The sequence below is a fragment of the Triturus cristatus genome, chromosome 4_2 (genome assembly GCF_964204655.1).
Source record: "Triturus cristatus chromosome 4_2, aTriCri1.1, whole genome shotgun sequence".
Classification (NCBI taxonomy): Eukaryota; Metazoa; Chordata; class Amphibia; order Caudata; family Salamandridae; genus Triturus; species Triturus cristatus.
In genome coordinates, this window is record NC_140586.1 from 831,061,076 (window position 1) to 831,087,808 (window position 26,733).

Sequence of the window (26,733 nt, forward strand, 5' to 3'; positions counted from 1 at the left end):
GTCACTAGCCAGTGACCACGTGGAACCAGGAAGGAACCAGGCGATGTCGTGAAGAGTTGCAGGGGAAGGTGAAGCTTGTCGCTGGAGCCAGGAGGACCAGGAAGCGTCGAGGACGACCAGGACCAGGAGGCGAGCTGTCCCACGAAGGCTCTTGCTGTCGGCGGCGTCGAAGTTGGACTAGGACTCACCAAGCCTTGGCAAGCGGAACCCACGAAGAGCAAGGGACTTGCTTCTGGTGCAGACCAGGAAGGTCTGGGGTGCTTCTTCTTTGCAGAGAAGCGGGAGCCAGTCTGGAGGAGCCAAACCAGCGCAGAAGATTTTAGGGAGCGTCGTCACAAAGGCCACTAGCCAGCGGGCAAGCAACCGGACAGACGCGGCAAGCAGGAAAATGCTGAAGGGCCCCACGCAGGACTCGTGGAGTGTGGGGGGCTGGTCTTCGGTGCAGATGGTGCTTGGGGTTGGGGCTTCTCAATCCCCGGTGCACAACTTCGAGGGTACCTCAGAAGCTGCGCTGTAAGTTACTAGCCACTTTTCCCAGGTAGCCGGTCCCACGTCGCTCGTCGCCTCCACGGATCTCGGCTCTGCTGCAGATGTGGATGAGGGTCGGAGAAGTCTGGAAATCAAGGCTCTGGTCGGGCTCTGCAGTCGGTTCCTCGTCGAACGTTTCACAAAGCAAAGGGTCGTCACTTGATGGTGCCTGTTTGCACAGGGTAGCCACTCCTTGGCTACAAGGGAGATTCTTCAGTCTTCTTCTTTCGTCGAATGTCGAAGGTCCAGAGTTTCTGTTCAGTTTTGCAGGTTCAGGATAATCTAAAGTCTTGAGGCCCAACTCCCACTCTTATACTAATCTGGGGGGCTGGGGCTACCTGCTAGGTCACGCCTTATGGGTGGGACCTGGGAGGGGGTGGTTACACCCACTTCCCTTTGTCCAGTTTCGCGCCAGAGCTGGGGCTGGAGTGCCCCAGCACCGGTTTGAACTGGACTATGCAAGGAACACCTTGTGTGCCCCAGGCATGTCTCATTCCTTTCAGCCCACCCTGCCCCAATACACTAAAGGCTGTCTGGGGAGGTGCTAGCACCTCCCCAAGCAGGAAACCTATTGTCCAGGCCTCCCTGGCTGGGATCACTCCCAGCAGCAGGAGGTCAGACTTGTGTCTGTGGCAGCAGCATCCATTTTGTGATGCTGAGGCTTTGGTCAGAGGTTACACAGCAAAGTAGGATTTTAACATGTCTCTCCCTCTAGAAGGGAGGAATAATATCCTCATCACCAGAAATGGTATGGGGGTATTATTCCAAAGTGTTAGACACCTTACACGACATGTTTTGATACAGCCCAACCATAGTTACCATAACCGTTTAAGATTATAAGGCACTTTAAGAGTATATGGTAGGCTATATCATAGAACAGCTATAAGGACATGGTTCCGAAAGCTGCAGACAGGCTCAGCTCATGCTAGAGCACCATCTCACATGTTACCAAGCACTCTGCCTCCAGGATTGTTAAGGCCTGCCATAGGAGTGACTGATAGGTACACATGTGTCTATATATAAGGTAGGTATAGGAATACTACACCTAAGCAAGGGGTGATTACACGACCTTGCCCCAGCTGAGGGATCAGCCAGTTGTGTCTGATTGGAAGGCCAGACCAGGGGTGGCATAATACATGCTGCAGCCCCTGGGAGGCCTAGGGTACACCTATGCCCTGGGTACCTAGGGTACACTGTACAGGGTCCAATAAGGTGATCCTTACCAATTGGGAATGTACCTAGGGTACATGGAATCCATTTTAAAGAGAGAGCAGACAGCCTGAGACCCTGAATGGCAGGATCTCAGGCCAACTAAGTCGAAAAACCAGCTAGACACTAGGCAAAAAGTTGGGGGTAACCATAGTCAGATATCCACCTTCCTACACAACCCCCCCCCAAACGAAAGGAGATAAGGCTGGCCTTTACAAGGTAAGCCTCTATTGCCTGAGTGGCCATATAAGGAAGAACCAGCACTGGCATGGTTACCCCCTGTCTCATGGTCCACTAAGCAATCCCTCATCCTAAAGATATCATAGGGTCTCCACCATAGGGAATCTCTACCTTTGGTGTGTCTTTGCAAAGAAAAAGGCTGGTGTTGAGATGGAGTACTGAAGTGAGTGTCCTCAAAGTGAGGCCTCAGCTTCCTCCAATCATCCTCCACCATGGATGCCTTTCTTTCTCTAACTGAGTTGCACTGTGCTCTCAGGGTCAGCCTCTGGCTACCTAAAGCTGGAGGCTGGGTCCCTTTTGTGGGCTTACTGGAGGGACAGGTCAGGTTTGGGGCCCTAAGGTCCCAGGTTTGCCTGTGCCCAACAGAATCCCTCTGGGGGAGGTCCCTAACTACCTGTGAAGGGGATCCCTCAGGAATGTTTTTACCCATCACCTGGCTAGGGCAACTAACCAGGCAATCCTCATTCTTTTGAAGGGGGGGTTCTTGGGGACAGGGGCCCTCTTGGGGTCCACTGGCCTCCCTGACCTCTGCAGCCCTGGGCTGACTGAGGCAGGGTAGAGAGAGGCAGGCTACCTGCACCAGACTGGGTCCCACCTTGGAAGGGGCCACTGACATCAGAGGCTCTGCCAGGCCAGGCCTGGCTACCTCTGGGGCAGTTCCTTCACAAGGGGTGAGGTCAGATCCCTGAGGAGGCTGACCTTTTCCTAATGTCTGGGGAGAGGGAGACTTTTCTTCCTCCCCACTACTCTCTGTTTGTGTGGAGTGATCCATAGTTTCAGGCTTCACTACACCTATATCAGTCTGAGTGTGGGCTGAGACCATTACAGCCTTGCCAACCTTTTCAGGAAGGCACTCAGTTTGTGTTTGAGCTGTGACTGTCACAGCTCTGCCAATTTCTACAGGGAAGTCTGTCTGTGCCTGGGCTGTGGCTACCACTGCCCTTCCAACCCTTTCAGGGAGGAAAGCTACTTGGACAGGGGTTGTGACTGGCACAACCCCACTACCCTTTTTGGAAAGGCCTACCATTTTGGAATGGGTGTCTTGTTCAACTCCAGCCCAAGCTGAGAGTTCTAAGTCATTCCCCAGTAAGCAGTCCACAGGCAAGGTTGGAGACACTGCCACCCTTTTAGGGCCAGTGACACCTCCCCAGCTGAGACATACCTCTGCCATGGGATGACTGTTCTGTTTGCCATCAATGTTAGTTACCTGGTATGAGAAACCAGGCAAAAGCTGCTCAGAGGGAACTAGCCTATGGGCCACCATAGTGATGCTAGCTCCAGTGTCTCTGTAGGCCTCAGCTTTTCTACCATTGATGTAGGGTTCCTGTCTGTACCTACCCAAAGTGTTGGGACAGGCAGTGAAGTTGGCAAACCCCATGCCACCATCACAGACAAGAGTAGCTGCTGCAGGGGAATTGGCTAAGCCAGGATCCCCCTGTGTTCCCCAAGAAAACCCAACCAAATTTTTGGGGGCACTCCCACCACCTGGGGGATTACTGCTGACAGTAATAGGTGGTGTGACAGGAGTAGTTGAAGGAACAGTTTTGTTTTTAGCCTGTGGACAACTGCTGTCAGTTTTCCAATGCCCAGGTGTTTTACACACATGGCAGTAAGGCTTTTTAACAGTGGTAGAGGAGGGAGCTTGGGACCCACCACCCTGTGTGGAGTTTTGGGGCCCTGAGGAAGATTTCTCTTTTGCTTTATCCCCACCCTTCTCTTGAGGCTTGGTGGTATCTTTCTTTTGGTCACCACCCTGATTTTTAGGCCTAATCCTGGTCCTGACCCATTTATCTGCCCTCTTTCCCAATTCTTGGGGAGAGGTCAAATCTGAGTCTACCAGGTGTTGATGGAGAAGCTGGTTTTGACAATTACTAAGGATCTGCTCCCTCATAATCAAGTTGTACAATCCTGTATAGTCCTGCACCTTGCTGCCATTTAACCAACCTTCCAAAGCCTTAGTGGCACAATCCACAAAATCAGACCAGTCCTGTGTCTGTGTCTTCTGGGTGTCTCTGAACAACAACCTATATTGCTCAGTGGTTAAGCCAAACCCATCTATCAGAGCACTCTTCAGGACTTTGTAATTGTTTGCATCCTCATCACTGACTGTGAGGAGCTTGTCTCTACCTTTGTCAGAAAAGGAGAGCCACAAGATAGCTGCCCACTGACTTTGGGGTACCTGCTGTACTTTGCAGGCCCTCTCCAAAGCAGTCATCCATTTGTGGATGTCATCCCCATTCTGATATGGGGGGACTATCTTGCTTAGGTTTCTATGGTCATAAGACCTATCCCTATCTCTAGGAATGTTGCTGCCACCAGTGGGTTCTGACCCACACAATTTTTGCTCTCTAGCCAGAGCAAGCTTCTCTTTGGCAAGGGCAATTTCTTCCCTCTGAATCCTCAGATTAGCTTCCCTCATTCTGGCTTTATGCTCCTTTCTCTCAGGTGAAGTCATTCCCCTGTGAGAGGAAGCATTAGAGATGCTAGAGACATGGGAGTGGATGGATTCCCTTGAAGGGGATCTGTCCCTCCTGCTTCTCTGTGAAAGCCTACTTGGGGGTCTGTATGGGGGGACCCCATGCAAACTCCCATGTAAGCTTAGGTTAGCCTGGCTAAGTCTTCCTACTTGGCCCTGGCTGTCTACCTCTTCCTCTGAAGTCCCATCTGACTCATCTGTGGTGGGTAGACCCCTATCTACAGCTATGGCACCATCCCTGGCAGCTCTTTCAGCATCATAGGCCTCCAGAAGCTCCACTAGCTGTCTAAGGGTAGGGTTTGAACCCTGTTTTATTCCTCTGGAGGTACACAAGTGTCTCATCTCCTGGAATGTTAAGGTATCATATCTAGAGGGGATCTTTTGCAGACCTGATCCTCCTGAGAGAGCATCTACTTGATCTACTCTCAGAGACATGATCTAGTGAGGGTGTGGTGTGTGCACCTACCTACACTAGTTGTATCTACTAAACCTCTCTAGTAGTTGTAGTCAGGGTGTGTTACTCCCTTCAACCTACAACTACAAAGTCCAGTAGGACTTAAGTATAATAATCTATGTTATATGTACCTAGACAATATCTGTGTGATCTTTTAATTTAGTATCTCAAGATTACAATGGTATTACAACAGCAAGCTCAGATCCCAACCGCTGCTCACCAATGTGAGAAGTTGGCCTGATGTATGATGTCACTAGTTATAGTGTACACCTTATATCAGTCCAAATACCCTTATGGTGATTGGTTGTAAAGTCAACCTTATAGACCAGCTATCCTAGTGGTAGCATGGACAAGAGCAGTCTTAGGCTAAACTCTGAATGGCATGTGAAGCCAGCTGTGATACCATATATAATCCCTTGAATACCAAATGAAAGGACACCACAACAGATATATATATAAAATAAAGTGTATTTATTCTAGGCAAACCCTCAGCACTCTTTATGAGTTTAGAGGTAAGTACAACACAGTCTTATTAATGCATACAGTAAGTCACACAGGTAAGTAATACAGTTAGGCCCTAGGGGCCACGCAAACCATATACTAAATAAGTGGTATAAGAACCACTGTCACGGAAATAGAATAGGCCTAGGCCTAGGGAATCGCTGGGGCTACACTACACTAGCGTTAGTTAGGGAGTGGGAGGCCCACGGGATTCGTGTGCAGAGTGGAAACACTCACGCGTAATGCGTAAAAGTCAATAGCAATGTTACAGTTTAGAAATAGATAGATTTAGGACACTTCCGGAGTAGCTAGGAAGTTGAGACTTGAAAACTAGACACTAGGATAGTCACTATCCTGATGAGCACCGGAGTACCCAAGTTACCTAGCCCACAGGCTGCGGGTGCATAGGGGTGAAGATGCGTCGTTTTCGTCGTCGACTCCTATGGATGCCTGAAGAAAGATGCTGACAGGCAGTCAGGGGAGAGTGTCCGGTGGATCCCAAGCCTGGGATCAAGAAGAGAAGAAACCTGCAAGCAGAGGGGACAGAGTCAAGGTCACTAGCCAGTGACCACGTGGAACCAGGAAGGAACCAGGCGATGTCGTGAAGAGTTGCAGGGGAAGGTGAAGCTTGTCGCTGGAGCCAGGAGGACCAGGAAGCGTCGAGGACGACCAGGACCAGGAGGCGAGCTGTCCCACGAAGGCTCTTGCTGTCGGCGGCGTCGAAGTTGGACTAGGACTCACCAAGCCTTGGCAAGCGGAACCCACGAAGAGCAAGGGACTTGCTTCTGGTGCAGACCAGGAAGGTCTGGGGTGCTTCTTCTTTGCAGAGAAGCGGGAGCCAGTCTGGAGGAGCCAAACCAGCGCAGAAGATTTTAGGGAGCGTCGTCACAAAGGCCACTAGCCAGCGGGCAAGCAACCGGACAGACGCGGCAAGCAGGAAAATGCTGAAGGGCCCCACGCAGGACTCGTGGAGTGTGGGGGGCTGGTCTTCGGTGCAGATGGTGCTTGGGGTTGGGGCTTCTCAATCCCCGGTGCACAACTTCGAGGGTACCTCAGAAGCTGCGCTGTAAGTTACTAGCCACTTTTCCCAGGTAGCCGGTCCCACGTCGCTCGTCGCCTCCACGGATCTCGGCTCTGCTGCAGATGTGGATGAGGGTCGGAGAAGTCTGGAAATCAAGGCTCTGGTCGGGCTCTGCAGTCGGTTCCTCGTCGAACGTTTCACAAAGCAAAGGGTCGTCACTTGATGGTGCCTGTTTGCACAGGGTAGCCACTCCTTGGCTACAAGGGAGATTCTTCAGTCTTCTTCTTTCGTCGAATGTCGAAGGTCCAGAGTTTCTGTTCAGTTTTGCAGGTTCAGGATAATCTAAAGTCTTGAGGCCCAACTCCCACTCTTATACTAATCTGGGGGGCTGGGGCTACCTGCTAGGTCACGCCTTATGGGTGGGACCTGGGAGGGGGTGGTTACACCCACTTCCCTTTGTCCAGTTTCGCGCCAGAGCTGGGGCTGGAGTGCCCCAGCACCGGTTTGAACTGGACTATGCAAGGAACACCTTGTGTGCCCCAGGCATGTCTCATTCCTTTCAGCCCACCCTGCCCCAATACACTAAAGGCTGTCTGGGGAGGTGCTAGCACCTCCCCAAGCAGGAAACCTATTGTCCAGGCCTCCCTGGCTGGGATCACTCCCAGCAGCAGGAGGTCAGACTTGTGTCTGTGGCAGCAGCATCCATTTTGTGATGCTGAGGCTTTGGTCAGAGGTTACACAGCAAAGTAGGATTTTAACATGTCTCTCCCTCTAGAAGGGAGGAATAATATCCTCATCACCAGAAATGGTATGGGGGTATTATTCCAAAGTGTTAGACACCTTACACGACATGTTTTGATACAGCCCAACCATAGTTACCATAACCGTTTAAGATTATAAGGCACTTTAAGAGTATATGGTAGGCTATATCATAGAACAGCTATAAGGACATGGTTCCGAAAGCTGCAGACAGGCTCAGCTCATGCTAGAGCACCATCTCACATGTTACCAAGCACTCTGCCTCCAGGATTGTTAAGGCCTGCCATAGGAGTGACTGATAGGTACACATGTGTCTATATATAAGGTAGGTATAGGAATACTACACCTAAGCAAGGGGTGATTACACGACCTTGCCCCAGCTGAGGGATCAGCCAGTTGTGTCTGATTGGAAGGCCAGACCAGGGGTGGCATAATACATGCTGCAGCCCCTGGGAGGCCTAGGGTACACCTATGCCCTGGGTACCTAGGGTACACTGTACAGGGTCCAATAAGGTGATCCTTACCAATTGGGAATGTACCTAGGGTACATGGAATCCATTTTAAAGAGAGAGCAGACAGCCTGAGACCCTGAATGGCAGGATCTCAGGCCAACTAAGTCGAAAAACCAGCTAGACACTAGGCAAAAAGTTGGGGGTAACCATAGTCAGATATCCACCTTCCTACAGGTGGCATAATACATGCTGCAGCCCCTGGTAGGCCTGTGAAGCACCAATGCCCTAGGTACCTAAGGTACCATATACTAGGGGCTCATAAGGCACCACAGTATCCAATCACTATGCATCTAATATGCACACCAAGTTGTTTAGCGAGATCAGTGAGACTGGAGCCCAGATTAGCAGGGACCCAGCCAGACTATAGTCAGAAACCAGTGTATATATCAGAAAAAAAGTGGGGGCAACATAAGTGCAGATCCTACTCTCCTACAGTCACGGAAGCATCATATCGCTGCATCAGCTTGACTCTCAAAAAGGTGGGCTCCATCAAATGGCAAGTTGACCAAAGTCAACTGGAGAGCCACTGAGAAACCCAAAGTTGCCAACCAAGCCCAAAGCCTTAATGCCACTGCCAATGCCATGGCTTGACCCACAGAGTCAGTTGTGCCCATTCCACACCTTCTAGTAAGCTTAGCAGCCTGCTGACTATCTTAAATCAAAACATCAATCGCCGAGTGGAGGTTATCTGGAAGAGATGGCAACACATTCTGTAGCGAATCCCATAAAGCATGAACAACACCTCAGAATAAAAGAGGTCTTTATGGATCTCAAGGCTGAGCTTGCCGAAGTAAAGATGTGTTTACCACATGCATCATGACTCCTAAACTCCTTACCTACTGGAGTGTTAGGAGCAGAATCTACAACCTGTGAAGTCATCACAACCAGAGTCATCAAGCTACAGGTGGAAGGGTGTCTAAGAAGACAAACTGGGTCTCCGGGTGCAGGCAGGTATCTATGTGCAATATCTCGGTCCATTGAGGTCCCCGACTCAGGCCTGGCCCAAGTACCTAATAAAATATCAAAAAGGGCCTCTCCAAATGGAAGAACAGGTTCTTCCCCAGCCTGTCCCTGAAAAAGGACCTCAATCAAAGGGCCTGTGGACCTATACACCGTAGAAAGTGACAAGTTTAAAACTGTTGTCACTTTCCTTAGGTCTGCAAAGGAGGAACTTGCCTCCATAGCAAGGCAAGGGGGAGAAAGCAACCCTTAAGCTGTTGAAGAGTCCAGGAAACTAGCCTCCCCAGAGCAGACAACCAGCTCTGCTCCATCTGAGGCACATTGTCAGGAATGGGCTGCCTCAATCTACAGGCTGTTTTTCCACAACCTCTTCCTGAGAAGAAATTGAAACCTGTATATCCCCCTCAGTTTGAATAGTCTACTCTGCATCAGACGTTGTATGACGTCTACACGGTGGAGGAGAAACAACCTCAACCGTCAGTGTCTGAGTCGGCTGATCAAAGACCGGCGTTGTACTCCGAGATTCCGAAGGACTGCGGACCTGCACCAAAGTGGCGCCGGCCTGCATCAACCGGAGTCAATCCATGGAATCCAACTGCTCAACCATCACCAAGGGTAAACCGTCCGACAGCGCCCCACTCACTTCCTTGGGGCTGAAAGGCGCTCCAGAGGGAGATGGGATCGCAAAGATGAAATGCAAGGAATTAAAATATTCCCCCATCTAAGCCCCGGCTCGCGGAAACAGGGTGGCGCGGCGCGTAGTTGCGTACAGCCTCCTCAACTGTCGAGCGGGGGGACCCATATGAGACGTTGTCTCCACGTGGTTAAGTCCCAGAAGGCCTGGACTTCAACCCTTCCCTTACCTTTTGACTTCTCTGGAGAACGACGCCCTCCAGGACTGCTTTGGCTCCTAGATCGCCCCCACAAACGCTCTTCGCGGAACGAAGACTGAGGCTGAAAAGCCTCTGAGGACCGTGACACACACGCCGCCATCAACTTCAAATGCCGATCCTTTAGCGACTTCGGTTTAAGCTTCTGGCAGGAGCTACAATCCTCGGTGCCGTGGTGTGTACCTAAACACCACATACAAATAGTTTGCGGGTCAATCACCCACAAGGCTTGAAACCTGTAGACCGAAAAGGCACACTGTTCCACTAACAACAAAGTTATCGCGGTAGATAAAAAAAAAAGAAACGACCAGAGGAACCGCTTTTGCGGATCCACGTTACAGTGTGGAAAAGAAGAAACTGGCATCCGTGTGCCCGAGGGGACTTATATGGCTCCACTGACGTCATGACCGGAGTCAACGTCCTCGCGGAGCCATACGGCGCGTCCCCCGGCGTGCAGAGGTATTGCTGAAAAATTTCCAGATGCAGACTGGAGCCAAGGGAGAATCCAAAAGTTAAGGAATCCGCAGCTAGATGTCTCTATCAGGTACATCTTGCGATGAGATGGGTAGAGACCGTGTATGGAGTCCTTGTGCTGGTCTTCAGAATGCAGCCGCTTCCTGCCACAAGTTCCACATGATCTGAAAATACCATTTAGCTGAATCTGCCATTGTAGGCTTTAAGATTGGTTTCTGCAGATGTTAACTGGTGATAACATATACTGCAGCAATCGCTTAAATTCAGTAAAAAGTTGAACTGAGTAGAGCTCAGGTGAGATTCCCTCGCACAACGGGAGATAGAAGCCTCAGAGGATAATGTTCTAGGGGGTCCTGCAACCTAATTGGTTGGAGCTTAGTTTTTTAAAAGATAGGTATGTATTACAAAGGTGAAGGTTTTATAGCCTTTCCAAGTAATGTTCAACATTACACTGCTTTCCAGTTGTAACATGGGACTCCCACTTGGACTACGGCGAATGATTTCAAGCATGTGAATCTAAGAACGATCCAATACTGGAGAACCATTTTTATTTCAGAGATGGCAAGAACTATTGGTTATGGCACAGATTGCCTTCTTTTTTTAGTGTGAGAAATCAAAATGACTAATTCTTCAATGAGAAACCAATAAACAAAAAAGCAACACAACTTAGTTCACATTTAACTGCAGTAACGTACCTCCCATCGAGACCAGAACTCGAGAAGATGCCTGGATCAGGTGCTCAGCAGTGTTCACAAAAGCTTCAAGGTCGTAATCTGGTTGCTCTGTTACTGCCAATAGCTCCTTCCATTCTGGTACTTTCTGCATTTCAGTATGAAAAAGGAAACATGAGAAGCTGTCTATGTCAGCGCCTGAAAGCTCTTGTATTCACTCTTAGTACATTAAAAGCAATATTGTTCATTGAAATGGAAATCTGAGTTGCTGTTGCTTTCTGTAATTAAATGCCTCTTTTATGGCCACCCCTAAGTTTTGACTGATGCTGCTGTTTTTCAACTCAGTGCACTGAGGCCTGCTAACCAGACCTCTGTGCCAACACCCTGATCCTAAAGTGTAGGTCGAATTGGCTGTACCCAATTAGAAAAGGCTAACATACCTGTAAGTCCATAGTAAATGGTACCCTGGTACCTAGAGAAAATAAGTTAGAAGGGCACATCAGGGTTTGCAGCACTGATTATGTCACCCCAGAGGTCGCCCAAGTAAAACAAGTCCCTCAATCCACCATTGCAGACTCAGAGTAGCCAAGCACTGATAGCCCAACTTTGCGTTTAGTCACCCGTCTGGCAGGCCTATCGACCCCTAAAGACAGGGAGCAACATATGACACATGAACTGCTGGAGTACTGCTTCTTCTGTGAAGGTAACAGTTCTTGAGGACTTTGCTGGTCCCCTTGACTAGCTAACTGCTGGTGTTGGTAGCCTCAAGAAATTCTAACAGATTGGATGGACACTTACGTAGGTTTTCCCTGAAAAAGCTTTTAAGTGTCCAATTCAGTGACTTTATCAAGACGTATTCGCGGTTGAGGTAAATTGCTTTGATTTATTGCTTGTAAAATCTATATCTCTGAAACCATCTGGTGGATTTTTGTTCTAGTGTCTAAAACACTTATAAAAAATAGTTATTTTTAAAAACTGGAGTCTGATTTCTCGAGTGTCATGAGGACTTCAATTGTTTTGTTGCTGTTTAAATGCTTACAACGTGTTCCTCTTTGTAAGCCTTGCTTGCTCAGTGCCACAGCCACACAAGGATGAGCCGAGGGTTTTACAGATTAAACCTACTGGACCTAAAGTGGTTGGTAAGTGTATTACACAGTGAGGTCGCACAACAATAACCCATAATACACCCAGTTTCCTCACACTTTACTTTTTTGTCCCTGTGGTATTACAGCTAAGAATAGCCCATTAGTAGATTACAGAAAGGTGCTGTGAGACTGGAATTCTAGCTCAGGTTCTGCTGAAATTACCTTGTTGCATGTCACATGTCTGAATTAAAAACAGCCTTTTGTTCTTTCAAGGCCACTAAGACATATTTGAACATCAAGACTATTTGTTTTGTTGTAAGCACCTCCTACATAATTGCATTAAATGAAATGAATTGCCCTAGTAATGGGTGTACGCCATGACCACATATTTATAATGCCTCAAACAGATCACTAAGAGATAATGACAAGTTGTTTATTCTATAAGTAGTTTACGTGGGCGTCTGCGCCACATTTACATTCAGAATACTAAGAGTACAAAGAATACTGGGATATACTTGAGAACCTGTACCACAACATCCCCCAAAATTAGCTTTCATTTTTATTAATTTAGTGGAGGTCAACAGGATCTCCACTAAGGTAAAAAAAAAAAAAAAAAATGAAAAATGGAGATCGCTTCTGGCAAAACCTTCACAGAGGGCACTGAACCACCTATCGCTGCCTCGGTTCTTAGACAGAAAAACCTTTACAGGCAAGTTAATTACATTCTTGACCACAGGCAAGTCTTTTTAAAGTTTTTTTTCTTTACACTGAATCAGTGCGTTGTAGCAAAGAAACTAAAAGGAGCATCACTTTGCCCAAGGACCACAAGACTCTCCCCCTCATGGCCTTGTTGCCTTTAACAGCCATTTGCCCCAAGTCTTCCACCGTCCAACTGCCGCAGATCAGCCTCCCCACCTGTCGTCAAGCACCAACAAACGCATCAGTAGTGTGCGTAGTTAAGTGCTGTTGAGCGGCGTTAAGGAGTGTGAGGAGCCGGCAGTTGTGTTTCTCATGAGCATAAAGGATTGGAGAAGTTTCCTTGCTCACCGTTTCAGTCCAGCGCTACCTTTCATGGATGATTGACTAAAGACATGGTCTTTCAGCAAAGCAAGTTAGAAAGGAAGCTGTCTTACTCTCCAAACAGCGGAAGCTTACAACCCATATAGTAATTTACTTAAAAGGGTCCGGGAGTGCTTGTGCATCAGAATACCTTACTTAGCATAGTACTTCCGCATGAGCTCTAGACCTGGGTGTACGCCACTTAATGTCCTCGGGGCGCTGTCGCTAGCGAAGGCTCTGTGCCGGCGATTCACATTGAGGGGTGTATAGACAGAGGGCCTTGAGTGACTGGGTATATTCCTTTTGCTAATAAGCAGGCTGCACAAAGGCAACTCCAAACTGTGGCTTGAGATTTCTGCAGGAGGACAATTTCATTAATAGATTTGCTTTTTGTCGTTAAAACCAGCACAAACCTTTATGACACGAAATAGGGCTACAACTTTGAATAAGTACAGCAAGAAAACTACACTGAGGAAGGCTGCTTTCCACAAGAATATGTCAAAAAACGAAATCCTATCCTTTACCAAATAACGCTTGCTATCTTGGTGCTTTCGAAGGTCTTGCTGCAATCCCAGCTTACGTTCTGAAAGCAGAAGAAAAATGTGAGGATGCTCCAAGACCATCTAGCAGTCCTTAATCTCTCGCTGTGTGAACAGGTTACAGACTGCAAGGAGTCCAGTAAGGAGAAAGCCATGCAAGAGAACATTGAAGGTGACAATGTTCGGACTCCATCAGAGACACCTAAATTAATAGTCGGAGTTTACCTTTCCAGAGTTAGCTATTGATATTGACAACTTCAAGTAGCATAGTCCAAAAACCAATCGACCTTGTGCAACTCCCTCAAAGTCTAAACAAGCATTTACAATGCAATGGGTCTCGCAACTGCAAGTTTTAGAGCTATTGGTATTGTAAATGGCAATGCCTTTTGAAAAATTAACAGGTATTGTAATTTATAATAGTAATTTTCCACCAGTACCATAACTACCACTATTATTACTATCGCCACAGAGAAGTAATAGTAATTGTAGTGGTGGTTATGGTACTTGTGGTGGTTGTAGTGGGGGTGGTAGTAGTGGTGGTGGTGGTGGTATTGGTACTGGTGGTGTTAGCGATGGTGATACTGGTGGTCTACGTGGATTTTATTTAATTACCTATGCTACTGCTGGAATATTTTTTAACCAAAAAATACAAAAACTAACGAACAATAATTTGCAACGCCAATAGCTCCAACTTTTAGTAACACCAGACCTATTGCATTGCAAATGCTTGTTTTATGTTGCAGGCATGAGGTGCATCATCTACTTACCAAAATACAATCTTCGATTTGTAGACACTCGTAACAGTCCTATGGTAGGGGGCATTTGTTCAGCCAGTGTAAGGCTAATAGCTCACACAACTTTGCATTTTGATACCTGAAGTTTTAAATTACAATAAATGTAGTATACCTCAGGCAGGAGACTAGAGTTACCAGTAACTGTGGAAAGAGCAATAACTTTAGAAACTGGTGCTTTATTGAACAAGTTACTAACCTTCGGTAACGATGTATCTGTAAGAAACATTAGTTAGTTAGATTCCTCACCTTAGAATATCCCCAGGCGTCAGACTGGATCCGGAAGATTTTTCGTCAGCAATACCCCTTGCGCGTCGCTAGGCGTCGTCTGCGGCTCCGCGTCCGTCGTCGGCGTCGTGCGCCGGGATGACGTCGTCGGAGTACTTAGACGCCGCCCTCGCGCGCTGACGTCAGTTCTTGTACATAGCCTTCCGCGCCAGGAACGCAGAGCCATGCAAAGACCGACACTGGTGCCAAAAATAAAATCTAGGGGCCTGAAAAGGATAGCCTTAACCCTAGATGTCAGTTCGCAGAATGGGGAGGATGGGAGGGTCGGTGAGGAATCTAACTAACTAATGTTTCTTACAGATACATCGTTACCGAAGGTTAGAAACTTGTTCATCTGAAAGAAACACGTTAGTTAGATTCCTCACCTTAGAATAGATACCCAAGCAATACCATCCCCGGTGGTGGGTCTGCGAACCAAGATCACACCAGAAAGTCCTGGAGGACAGAACGGCCAAAGAAGCCATCCCTCCGGACTTGGCTGTCAAGGCAATAATGCCTGGCAAACGTGTGTAGCGAAGCCCACGTTGCCGCCTGACAGATGTCCTGCAAAGGGACTCCCCGTCCCAAGGCAGTAGTAGCCGCCGTGGCCCGAGTAGAATGGGCGCGCAGCCCAACAGGAGGGTCCTTTTTAGCCAAGGAATAGCAGATTTTTATACACAAAACGACCCACCGAGAGATGGTTCTTTTGTGCACAGCTTTCCCCTTCTTAGCGCCCACGTACCCAACAAAAAGCTGGTCGTCCACCCGGAACTGTTTCGTGCGGTCCAGATAAAAGGAGAGCGCACGTTTTGGGTCCAGACGGTGGAGCCTCTCTTCCTCTTTGGAAGGATGCGGAGGCGGAAAGAAGGTGGGCAAGGTGACAGACTGCCCAAGGTGAAATGGAGTCACCACTTTAGGAAGAAAGGAGGGACGAGGCCGAAGGACAACCTTGTCCGGATGAACAGACAGAAAAGGAGGCTTTGAAGATAAAGCCTGGAGCTCACTCACCCGTCTAGCCGAGGTGATGGCTACCAGAAAAGCAGTCTTTAGAGTTAGAAGACGAAGAGGGCAATTGTGAAGAGGCTCGAAGGGAGCGCACATCAGGAATGTCAATACCAGATTCAAGTCCCACTGAGGCATTACAAAAGGGACAGGAGGGAACGTGTGTGTAATGCCTTTGAAAAAACGTGTGACCACAGGGGACTTGAAAAGAGAAGGCTGATCAGGAAGCCGCAAGAAGGCGGAGATGGCAGCAAGATAACCTTTCAGAGTGCCCAGGGCAGAGCCCTGCCGGGTCAGAGAAAGAAGGAAGAGGAGAACCTCAGAAAGAGGGGCGGAAAGGGGATCCACAGCCTTTGCTGTGCACCATGCCACAAATTTGTTCCACCGGCAGGCGTATACCGTCTTTGTGGAGGGACGCCTGGCTGCCAGAATGATATCACAGACTTCAGGAGGCAAGTCAAATGGCATCAACTGCCGCCGCTCAATCTCCACGCATGGAGGTGGAGGCTGGACAGGTTCGGGTGGAGGACCGTCCCCTGCTGCTGCGACAGAAGATCCTCCCGAAGGGGCAGACGTATCGGGGGATCGGTCAACAGACTGAGTAGCTCGGGATACCAGTATCTTCGTGCCCAATCCGGAGCCACCAAGATGACTTGGGCCCGGTCGCGCCTGATCTTCTTCAGCACTCTGGGCAGAAGTGGTATAGGCGGAAAGGCGTACAACAGACCGCAACTCCACTCGTGACGAAAAGCGTCGCCGAGCGAGTGCCGCCTTGGAAATTCCAACGCGCAGAACTGCTGACATTGCGCGTTCTCTTCGGTGGCGAATAGATCTAACCAAGGCTCTCCCCACTGCTGAAAGAGGCCTTGCGCCACTTCGGAGTTCAGACGCCATTCGTGATCCATCATGCACCGGCGGCTGAGTTCGTCTGCTCTGGCGTTCAGAGAGCCCGCCAGATGTTGAACCACCAGGGTGACGCCCTAGTGTTCCAGCCATGTCCAGAGGCGCAGAGCCTCCTGACAAAGGGTCCACGACCCCACCCCGCCCTGTTTGTTGCAGTACCACATGGCGGTGGTGTTGTCCGTGAACACCTGCACGACACTTCCCCTGACAGAGGGAAGGAAGGCTTTCAGTGCAAGCCGGATCGCTCTCAACTCCAACAGGTTGATGTGGAGACGAGACTCCGCCGGAGACCAGAGGCCTCTGATCTCCGCCTCTCCCATATGGCCACCCCATCCCAGGAGGGACGCATCCGTCACTACTACGTGCTCCGGTTGGGGAAGGGAGAGGCTCTTGCCCTTGACCCACTCGCGGTCCGTGAGCCACCACTGCAACTGCTGTGCAGTACCCTCCGAGATCAAGACATGGTCGGACAGGTTGCCGTGATGCTGGGCCCACTGAAACTTCAGGTCCCACTGCAGAGCCCGCATGCGCCGCCTGGCGTGATGCACTAGTAGGATGCAGGAGGCCATCAGCCCCAGAAGCCGCAACACTAGCCTGACCGAAACCCGGGATAGAGGCCGAAAGATGGGAATCAGGGCCTGTACATCCCGGACCCGCTGTTCCGGTGGATGGACCCGGAACTGCGCCGAATCCAGAACCGCTCCGATGAAGAGGAGCTTCTGAGAGGGACTCAAGTGTGACTTCGGCACGTTGATGGAAAACCCCAGCAAATGCAGGAGATCCGCCGTAGTCTGGAGGTGGGAGACGACTGCCCGGGGCGAGCCCGCCTTCAACAACCAGTCGTCGAGATAGGGGAAGACTGGGACCCCTGATCTGCGCAGATGAGCTGCGACCACCGCCATCACTTTCGTGAACACCCGAGGGGCACTGGTGAGGCCGAAGGGGAGCACGGTAAACTGAAAGTGCTCTTGGCCCACCGTGAACCGCAGGTAACGCCGGTGGGCCGGCAGGACGGGGATATGGAAATATGCGTCCTGCAAGTCCAACGCTACCATCCAGTCTCCAGGGTCTAGGGCAGCTAAAACCTGAGCCAACGTTAGCATCTTGAACCTTTCCTTTCGGAGGAAGGCATTGACGTTCCGGAGGTCCAAGATAGGGCGCAGGCCCCCCTTGCCCTTCTTGGGAACCAGAAAGTAGTGGGAATAACAACCACGACCTACTTCTGGACTCGGAACGCGCTCGACGGCCCCCTTGGCCAAGAGAGCCGAAACTTCCTCGCGGAGAAGATCCAAATGATCCCCCGAGATACGGTGGTGCTGCGGTGGCATGGCTGGAGGGGTCGTCTCGAAGGGGAGGGAGTAGCCCCTGCGGACGATCTGCAGCACCCACCTGTCCGATGAGATGGACCGCCAGTGGAGCAGGTGATGGCGAACTCTGCCGCCCACTGGCGTGGTATGGGCCTGAAAGCTCGGACTAGGAGGGCTTTGAGGCGGATGCTGCCGGGGTGGAAGTGGGCTGACCACGTCGGCCTCCATTTCCGCCACGGCGGAAGCCACGTCCGCGACCGCGTGCAGGTTGGTTCTGCGGCTGGTGGCTTTGCGGACGTGAGGAGGCGCCCCTTCCTTGGCCACGAAAGGGGCGAAAAGCGGAGGTGTGCGCCCGCGGAGCCGAGAGGCCCAAGGACTTGGCCGTAGCCCGGGAGTCCTTAAAGCGGTTCAGCGCACTGTCCGCCTTCTCACCAAACAGGCGAGTGCCATCAAAGGGCATGTCCATGAGGGTGTTCTGGACATCCCCGGAAAATGACGTGGACTGCATCCAGGCGTGGCGGCGGAGCGCCACCGTGGTGGAAATCGCCCGACCTAGCGAGTCCGTGGTGTCAAGCCCACATCTAATGGCGTGCCGTGCTGCATCCCTCCCATCGGCCAAAGCCTGGGTAAGACGCGTCCGGACCTCCTCCGGACACAGGGGCAGCACGTCCTCCACCGTATCCCACAGAGAATGGGAATAACGGTCCAAGAGACAGGCGGTATTTAAGGACCGCAGGCCCAAACTAAGGGACGAGAACAGTTTCTTGCCAAACTGCTCGAGTCTCTTGGAATCCCGGTCCGGCGGAGCGGTCGGGAAGGAGGATTGGGAAGTAGAGGCCTGGATAACCAGACTCTCGGGGGTGGGGTGTTGGGACAGGAAACTGGGGTCGCCCGGAGCAGGGCGGTGGCGCCTGGCAACGTTCCTATCCACAGGAGGAACTGTGGAGGGCTTGGACCAGGTGCCCTACAGAACGTCAGTGAGGGCCTCGTTAAACGGCAGCAGAGGCTCAGTGGAGCTTGCTGAGGTTTGAAGCACCTCAGTGAGGATGTTGGTCCTCACAGCCACGGCAGGCAACTCGAGCCCAAGGGCCTCAGCCGCCTTGCGCAGCACCACAGAAAATGCTGCACCCTCCTCCGAAGCCACGGTCGGAGGAGAAGTGAATCCAGCGTCTGGCGAGGTGTCCAGTCCACTGGCCTCCCCCAGTTCATCTGCCCAGTCCTGAGAAAGCTGTGACTGAACAGCCAGAGGGTCCTCGAACCCCTCCCAGTCGCCCCCTTCTTCCGATTCCTGATAAACAGGAGGAATGATCGGAACCGGACTGTAGAGATGGTAGGACTCAAGCGGCGTCGGATGCGGCGTCGGCGGACGCCGTGCCGGCGTCGGGTCCGGATGAGGGCTAAACTGGGGCGTCGGCGTCACAGGCGTCGGCGGCGACGGCGTCGGTGGTTCAGGCGTCAGCGCCGGTGGAGGAGTGACTAGGGCCCAGGCAAGGGCCCCGCGGGGACCTGCGGCGTCGAGACCGGAGTCGTCGACGGCGCCGGGGCCGGAGCCGCCGGCACGCGAGGTCGCCCAGTCGAGTCCGCGGGCGTCGACGGCGGGGCCAGGCTCCTCATGGCCGAGAGGAAGGCACTGATCTCCGCCGGCGCCGCGTCAGCCCCAGGGACCGGAAGGTATGGGGGCGGACGCGGCACCTGCGGCTCCGCCGGAGCCGCGGGGGTGGAACCACTTGGACCCTCGGCCGAGTCGCGCGACCGGCGAGGGGAGTCCGAAGAGCGATGTCGCCGCTTGGACTTCTTAGAGTGTTTGGACTTACCCGACGACTTGGAGCCCGACGATCGATGGTGGCGTCGGCTAGGGCTCCGCGAGCGATCCTTGGACCTCCTCCTGGACCGGGATCGCGCACGACGCGGAGCCGAGTGGCGAAGCTCGAGAAGCTTGCGGGACCGCTCCCGCCTAGCCTTCGAAGTCAGGGCCTGACAGTCGTTGCACGACTCCGCGTCGTGGTCGGGGCCTAAGCAGTAGAGGCACCGGCGGTGGTGATCGGTCACCGACATCAGTCGATGACAATCTTCGCAAGCCTTGAACCCAGGCATCCTACCGGCACCAGATGTCGACAGACAAGGATCAAAAATGATCAAAAAGAGTTAGTCAAAAAAGACTAAAAGGGGTAGCTCTCCCGGATCTGCGCTTACTGGCGCGGAAAAAAGAAGAACTGACGTCAGCGCGCGAGGGCGGCGTCTAAGTACTCCGACGACGTCATCCCGGCGCACGACGCCGACGACGGACGCGGAGCCGCAGACGACGCCTAGCGACGCGCAAGGGGTATTGCTGACGAAAAATCTTCCGGATCCAGTCTGACGCCTGGGGATATTCTAAGGTGAGGAATCTAACTAACGTGTTTCTTTCAGATTCACCTTTTCCGTGGTGTGAAGGTTACGTAACTCTTTTATTGCATTCAAATGGGCACAATGAGGCTTATTTATAAGTCCCATGCACTGCCGGTGTGGGAAAAAGTGACGCAGCGGCGGCGTAAGGGGCTTGTAAATAAGCCCCAATGTTGTTGGCAGAATGCTTTAAAGAGGCTAGTCGATTGCCGCTCACTCTATGCGCACACACATATCCCAGAGAAAATCTTGCTCTTAAGCAGTATTGGCACCTTTTGGTGTCCAGTGAAGCTTAAATACTTCCAAGTGAACAACGGTTCTGAAACCAGGCGCAGCTGAATCCGCGAGACACCTGGACTTACAGCCAGAAACATCTGGTATTAGCAATGAATTTAATACATCATTAAATAAATCACCCTGGGCCTTAATGTCCGGTGGCAGTGGAAATCCTTCAGTCAGGGCACATATGTTGTTGGCAAATAGTTTAAGCCAAAGTGTATAAATAACCCTCAGAGCCTCATCAGAATGTACCTGAGAAGTAGCACAATCAAGACATATACACAGTTGGAAAACGTGATCTTAAAAATCCAGACAGCACCACAATGCCGCATAAATTCAACTAAATTCATGCTGCCAGTGATACTGCATCTAAGTTTATGAAAGGTTGACAAAAAAGAAAAAAAAGAAAAAATTTAAGAAAAAAACATCCTAGTGTGAATGTATATTTGGCATCTAGTATGTAATTACAACCAGGGTTCTCTGTCTCTACAGCAGCTCTGCTGACCTGGTTGTCGGGCTCTACAGCGGCTCTGCTGACCTGGTTGTCGGGCTCTACAGCGGCTCTGCTGACCTGGTTGTCGGGCTCTACAGCGGCTCTGCTGACCTGGTTGTCGGGCTCTACAGCGGCTCTGCTGACCTGGTTGTCGGGCTCTACAGCGGCTCTGCTGACCTGGTTGTCGGGCTCTACAGCGGCTCTGCTGACCTGGTTGTCGGGCTCTACAGCGGCTCTGCTGACCTGGTTGTCGGGCTCTACAGCGGCTCTGCTGACCTGGTTGTCGGGCTCTACAGCGGCTCTGCTGGCCTGGTTGTCGGGCTCTACAGCGGCTCTGCTGGCCTGGTTGTCGGGCTCTACAGCGGCTCTGCTGGCCTGGTTGTCGGGCTCTACAGCGGCTCTGCTGGCCTGGTTGTCGGGCTCTACAGCGGCTCTGCTGGCCTGGTTGTCGGGCTCTACAGCGGCTCTGCTGGCCTGGTTGTCGGGCTCTACAGCGGCTCTGCTGGCCTGGTTGTCGGGCTCTAGAGCGGCTCTGCTGGCCTGGTTGTCGGGCTCTAGAGCGGCTCTGCTGGCCTGGTTGTGGGGCTCTAGAGCGGCTCTGCTGGCCTGGTTGTCGGGCTCTAGAGCGGCTCTGCTGGCCTGGTTGTCGGGCTCTAGAGCGGCTCTGCTGGCCTGGTTGTCGGGCTCTAGAGCGGCTCTGCTGGCCTGGTTGTCGGGCTCTAGAGCGGCTCTGCTGGCCTGGTTGTCGGGCTCTAGAGCGGCTCTGCTGGCCTGGTTGTCGGGCTCTAGAGCGGCTCTGCTGGCCTGGTTGTCGGGCTCTAGAGCGGCTCTGCTGGCCTGGTTGTCGGGCTCTAGAGCGGCTCTGCTGGCCTGGTTCTCTGGATCTAGAGCGGCTCTGCTGGCCTGGTTCTCTGGATCTAGAGCGGCTCTGCTGGCCTGGTTCTCTGGCTCTGCAGCAGCTCTGCTGGCCTGGTTCTCTGGCTCTGCAGCAGCTCTGCTGGCCTGGTTCTCTGGCTCTGCAGCAGCTCTGCTGGCCTGGTTCTCTGGCTCTGCAGCAGCTCTGCTGGCCTGGTTCTCTGGCTCTGCAGCAGCTCTGCTGGCCTGGTTCTCTGGCTCTGCAGCAGCTCTGCTGGCCTGGTTCTCTGGCTCTGCAGCAGCTCTGCTGGCCTGGTTCTCTGGCTCTGCAGCAGCTCTGCTGGCCTGGTTCTCTGGCTCTGCAGCAGCTCTGCTGGCCTGGTTCTCTGGCTCTGCAGCAGCTCTGCTGGCCTGGTTCTCTGGCTCTGCAGCAGCTCTGCTGGCCTGGTTCTCTGGCTCTGCAGCAGCTCTGCTGGCCTGGTTCTCTGGCTCTGCAGCAGCTCTGCTGGCCTGGTTCTCTGGCTCTGCAGCAGCTCTGCTGGCCTGGTTCTCTGGCTCTGCAGCAGCTCTGCTGGCCTGGTTCTCTGGCTCTGCAGCAGCTCTGCTGGCCTGGTTCTCTGGCTCTGCAGCAGCTCTGCTGGCCTGGTTCTCTGGCTCTGCAGCAGCTCTGCTGGCCTGGTTCTCTGGCTCTGCAGCAGCTCTGCTGGCCTGGTTCTCTGGCTCTGCAGCAGCTCTGCTGGCCTCGTTCTCTGGCTCTGCAGCAGCTCTGCTGGCCTGGTTCTCTGGCTCTGCAGCAGCTCTGCTGGCCTGGTTCTCTGGCTCTGCAGCAGCTCTGCTGGCCTGGTTCTCTGGCTCTGCAGCAGCTCTGCTGGCCTGGTTCTCTGGCTCTGCAGCAGCTCTGCTGGCCTGGTTCTCTGGCTCTGCAGCAGCTCTGCTGGCCTGGTTCTCTGGCTCTGCAGCAGCTCTGCTGGCCTGGTTCTCTGGCTCTGCAGCAGCTCTGCTGGCCTGGTTCTCTGGCTCTGCAGCAGCTCCGCTGACCTGGTTCTCAGGATCTACAGCAGCTCCGCTGACCTGGTTCTGAGGCTCTGCTGACCTGGTTCTCTGGCTCTATAGCAGCTCCGCTGACCTGTTTCTCTGGCTCTACAGCAGCTCTGCTGACCTGTTTCTCTGGCTCTACAGCAGCTCTGCTGACCTGGTTCTCTGGCTCTGGAGCGACTCTGCTGACCTGGTTCTCTGGCGCAACTCTGCTGACTTGGTTCTCTGGCTCTGCAGCAGCTCTGCTGGCCTGGTTCTCTGGCTCTGCAGCAGCTCTGCTGGCCTGGTTATCTGGCTCTGCAGCAGCTCCGCTGACCTGGTTCTCAGGCTCTGCTGACCTGGTTCTATGGCTCTACAGCAACTCTGCTGACCTGGTTCTGTGGCTCTACAACGGCTTTGCTGACCTGGTTCGTATCTCTACAACGGCTTTGCTGACCTGGCTCGTTGGCTCTACAACGGCTTTGCTGACCTGGTTCGTTGGCTCTACAACGGCTTTGCGGACCTGGTTCGTTGGCTCTAAAGCGGCTCCGCTGACCTGGTTCTCTGGCTCTACAGCAGGTCTGCTGACCTGTTTCTCTGGCTCTACAAGCTCTGCTTACCTGGTTCTCTCCCTCTAAAGCAGCTCTGCTGACCTGGTTCTCTCCCTCTAAAGCAGCTCTGCTCTGCTGACCTGGGTCTCAGGCTCTAGAGCGGCTCTGCTGACCTGGGTCTCAGGCTCTAGAGCGGCTCTGCTGACCTGGGTCTCAGGCTCTAGAGCGGCTCTGCTGACCTGGGTCTCAGGCTCTAGAGCGGCTCTGCTGACCTGGGTCTCAGGCTCTAGAGCGGCTCTGCTGACCTGGGTCTCAGGCTCCAGAGCGGCTCTGCTGACCTGGGTCTCAGGCTCTGCAGCAGCTCTGCTGGCCTGGTTCTCTGGCTCTGCAGCAGCTCTGCCGGCCTGGTTCTCTGGCTCTGCAGCAGCTCTGCTGGCCTGGTTCTCTGGCTCTGCAGCAGCTCTGCTGGCCTGGTTATCTGGCTCTGCAGCAGCTCTGCTGGCCTGGTTATCTGGCTCTGCAGCAGCTCCGCTGACCTGGTTCTCAGGCTCTGCTGACCTGGTTCTATGGCTCTACAGCAACTCTGCTGACCTGGTTCTGTGGCTCTACAACGGCTTTGCTGACCTGGTTCGTATCTCTACAACGGCTTTGCTGACCTGGCTCGTTGGCTCTACAACAGCTTTGCTGACCTGGTTCGTTGGCTCTACAACGGCTTTGCGGACCTGGTTCGTTGGCTCTACAGAAGCTCTGCTGACCTGGTTCTCTGGCTCTAAAGCGGCTCTGCGGACCTGTTTCTCTGGCTCTACAAGCTCTGCTTACCTGGTTGTCTGTCTCTAAAGCAGCTCTGCTGACCTGGTTCTCTCCCTCTAAAGCAGCTCTGCTGACCTGGTTCTCTGGCTCTAGAGCGGCTCTGCTGACCTGGTTCTCAGGCTCTAAAGCAGCTCTGCTGACCTGGGTCTCAGGCTCTAGAGCGGCTCTGCTGACCTGGGTCTCAGGCTCTAGAGCGGCTCTGCTGTCCTGGGTCTCAGGCTCTAGAGCGGCTCTGCTGTCCTGGGTCTCAGGCTCTAGAGCGGCTCTGCTGACCTGGGTCTCAGGCTCTAGAGCGGCTCTGCTGACCTGGGTCTCAGGCTCTAGAGCGGCTCTGCTGACCTGGGTCTCAGGCTCTAGAGCGGCTCTGCTGACCTGGGTCTCAGGCTCTAGAGCGGCTCTGCTGACCTGGGTCTCAGGCTCTAGAGCGGCTCTGCTGACCTGGGTCTCAGGCTCTAGAGCGGCTCTGCTGACCTGGGTCTCAGGCTCTAGAGCGGCTCTGCTGACCTGGGTCTCAGGCTCTAGAGCGGCTCTAGAGCGGCTCTGCTGACCTGGGTCTCAGGCTCTAGAGCGGCTCTGCTGACCTGGGTCTCATGCTCTAGAGCGGCTCTGCTGACCTGGGTCTCAGGCTCTAGAGCGGCTCTGCTGACCTGGGTCTCAGGCTCTAGAGCGGCTCTGCTGACCTGGGTCTCAGGCTCTACAGCAGCTCTGCTGACCTGGTTCTCTGGCTCTACAGCAGCTCTGCTGACCTGGTTCTCTGGCTCTACAGCAGCTCTGCTGACCTGGTTCTCTGGCTCTACAGCAGCTCTGCTGACCTGGTTCTCTGGCTCTACAGCAGCTCTGCTGACCTGGTTCTCTGGCTCTACAGCAGCTCTGCTGACCTGGTTCTCTGGCTCTACAGCAGCTCTGCTGACCTGGTTCTCTGGCTCTACAGCAGCTCTGCTGACCTGGTTCTCTGGCTCTACAGCAGCTCTGCTGACCTGGTTCTCTGGCTCTACAGCAGCTCTGCTGACCTGGTTCTCTGGCTCTACAGCAGCTCTGCTGACCTGGTTCTCTGGCTCTACAGCAGCTCTGCTGACTTGGTTCTCTGGCTGTACTGACCTGGTTCTCTGGCTCTGAAGCAGCTCTGCTGACCTGGTTCTCTAGCTCTAGAACAGCTTTGCTGACCTGGTTCTCAGGTTGTACAACGGTTCTGCTGACCTGGTTCTCAGGTTGTACAACGGCTCTGCTGATCTGGTTCTCAGGTTGTACAACGGCTCTGCTGACCTGGTTCTCAGGTTGTACAACGGCTCTGCTGACCTGGTTCTCAGGTTGTACAGCAGCTCTGCTGACCTGGTTCTCAGGTTGTACAGCAGCTCTGCTGATCTGGTTCTCTGGCTCTACAGCAGCTTTGCTGACCTGGTTCTGTGGCTCTACAATGGCTTTGCTGACCTGGTTCTCTGGCTCTTGAGCAGCTCTGCTGACCTGGTTCTGTGGCTCTACAATGGCTTTGCTGACCTGGTTCTCTGGCTCTAGAGCAGCTCTGCTGACCTGGTTCTCTGGCTCTAGAGCAGCTCTGCAGACCTGGTTCTCTGGCTCTAGAGCAGCTCTGCTGACCTGGTTCTCTGGCTCTAAAGCAGCTCTGCTGACCTGGTTCTCTGGCTCTAAAGCAGCTCTGCTGACCTAGTTATCAGGCTCTAGAGCAGCTCTGCTGACCTGGTTATCCGGCTCTAGAGCAGCTCTGCTGACCTGGTTCTCAGGCTCTAGAGCAGCTCTGCTGACCTGGATCTCAGGCTCTAGAGCAGCTCTGCTGACCTGCTTCTTAGGCTTTAGAGCGGCTCTGCTGACCTGGTTCTCAGGCTCTAGAGCGGCTCTTCTGACCTGGTTCTCTGGCTCTACAGCAGCTCTGCTGACCTGGTTCTCTGGCTCTACAGCAGCTCTGCTGACCTGGTTCTCCGGCTCTACAGCAGCTCTGCTGACCTGGTTCTCCGGCTCTACAGCAGCTCTGCTGACCTGGTTCTCAGGCTCTACAGCAGCTCTGCTGACCTGGTTCTCAGGCTCTACAGCAGCTCTGCTGACCTGGTTCTCAGGCTCTACAGCAGCTCTGCTGACCTGGTTCTCAGGCTCTAGAGCAGCTCTGCTGACCTGGTTCTCTGGCTTTGAAGCAGCTCTGCTGACCTGGTTCTCTGGCTTTGAAGCAGCTCTGCTGACCTGGTTCTCTGGCTTTGAAGCAGCTCTGCTGACCTGGTTCTCTGGCTCTAGAACAGCTCTGCTGCTCTGGCTCTACAGCCACTCTGCTGACCTGGTTCTGTGGCACTACAGCAGCACTGCTGACCTGGTTCTGTGGCTCTACAATGGCTTTGCTGACCTGGTTCTCTGGCTCTAGAGCAGCTCTGCTGACCTGGTTCTTGGGCTTCAGAGCAGCTCTGCTGACCTCTAGAGCAGCTTTGCTGACCTGGTTCTCAGGCTCTAAAGCGGCTCTGCTGCCCTCTAGAGCGGCTCTGTTGACCTGGCTCCCTGGCTCTACAGCAGCTCTGCTGACCTGGCTCTCTGGCTCTAGAGCAGCTCTGCTGACCTGGCTCTCTGGCTCTACAGCAGCTCTGCTGACCTGGTTCTCTGGCTCTAGAGCAGTTCTGCTGACCTGGTTCTCTGGTTTAACAGCAGCTCTGCTGACCTGGTTCTCTGGCTCTAGAGCGGCTCGGATGACCTAGTTTGGTTCTAC

General features: G+C 52.9%; 1 protein-coding gene across 2 annotated transcripts in view; it reads right to left on the reverse strand.

Annotated features, from left to right (window-relative positions):
• Positions 1 to 26,733, reverse strand: part of KIF2C (kinesin family member 2C) — a 1,365,901-nt gene that overhangs the window by 81,165 nt on the left and 1,258,003 nt on the right. For both annotated transcript variants that reach the window (XM_085602797.1, XM_085602796.1), the window contains one exon: positions 10,720 to 10,843. In XM_085602797.1, the coding sequence (XP_085458923.1) occupies positions 10,720 to 10,843 (124 nt within the window). The remainder of the gene's footprint in view (positions 1 to 10,719; positions 10,844 to 26,733) is intronic.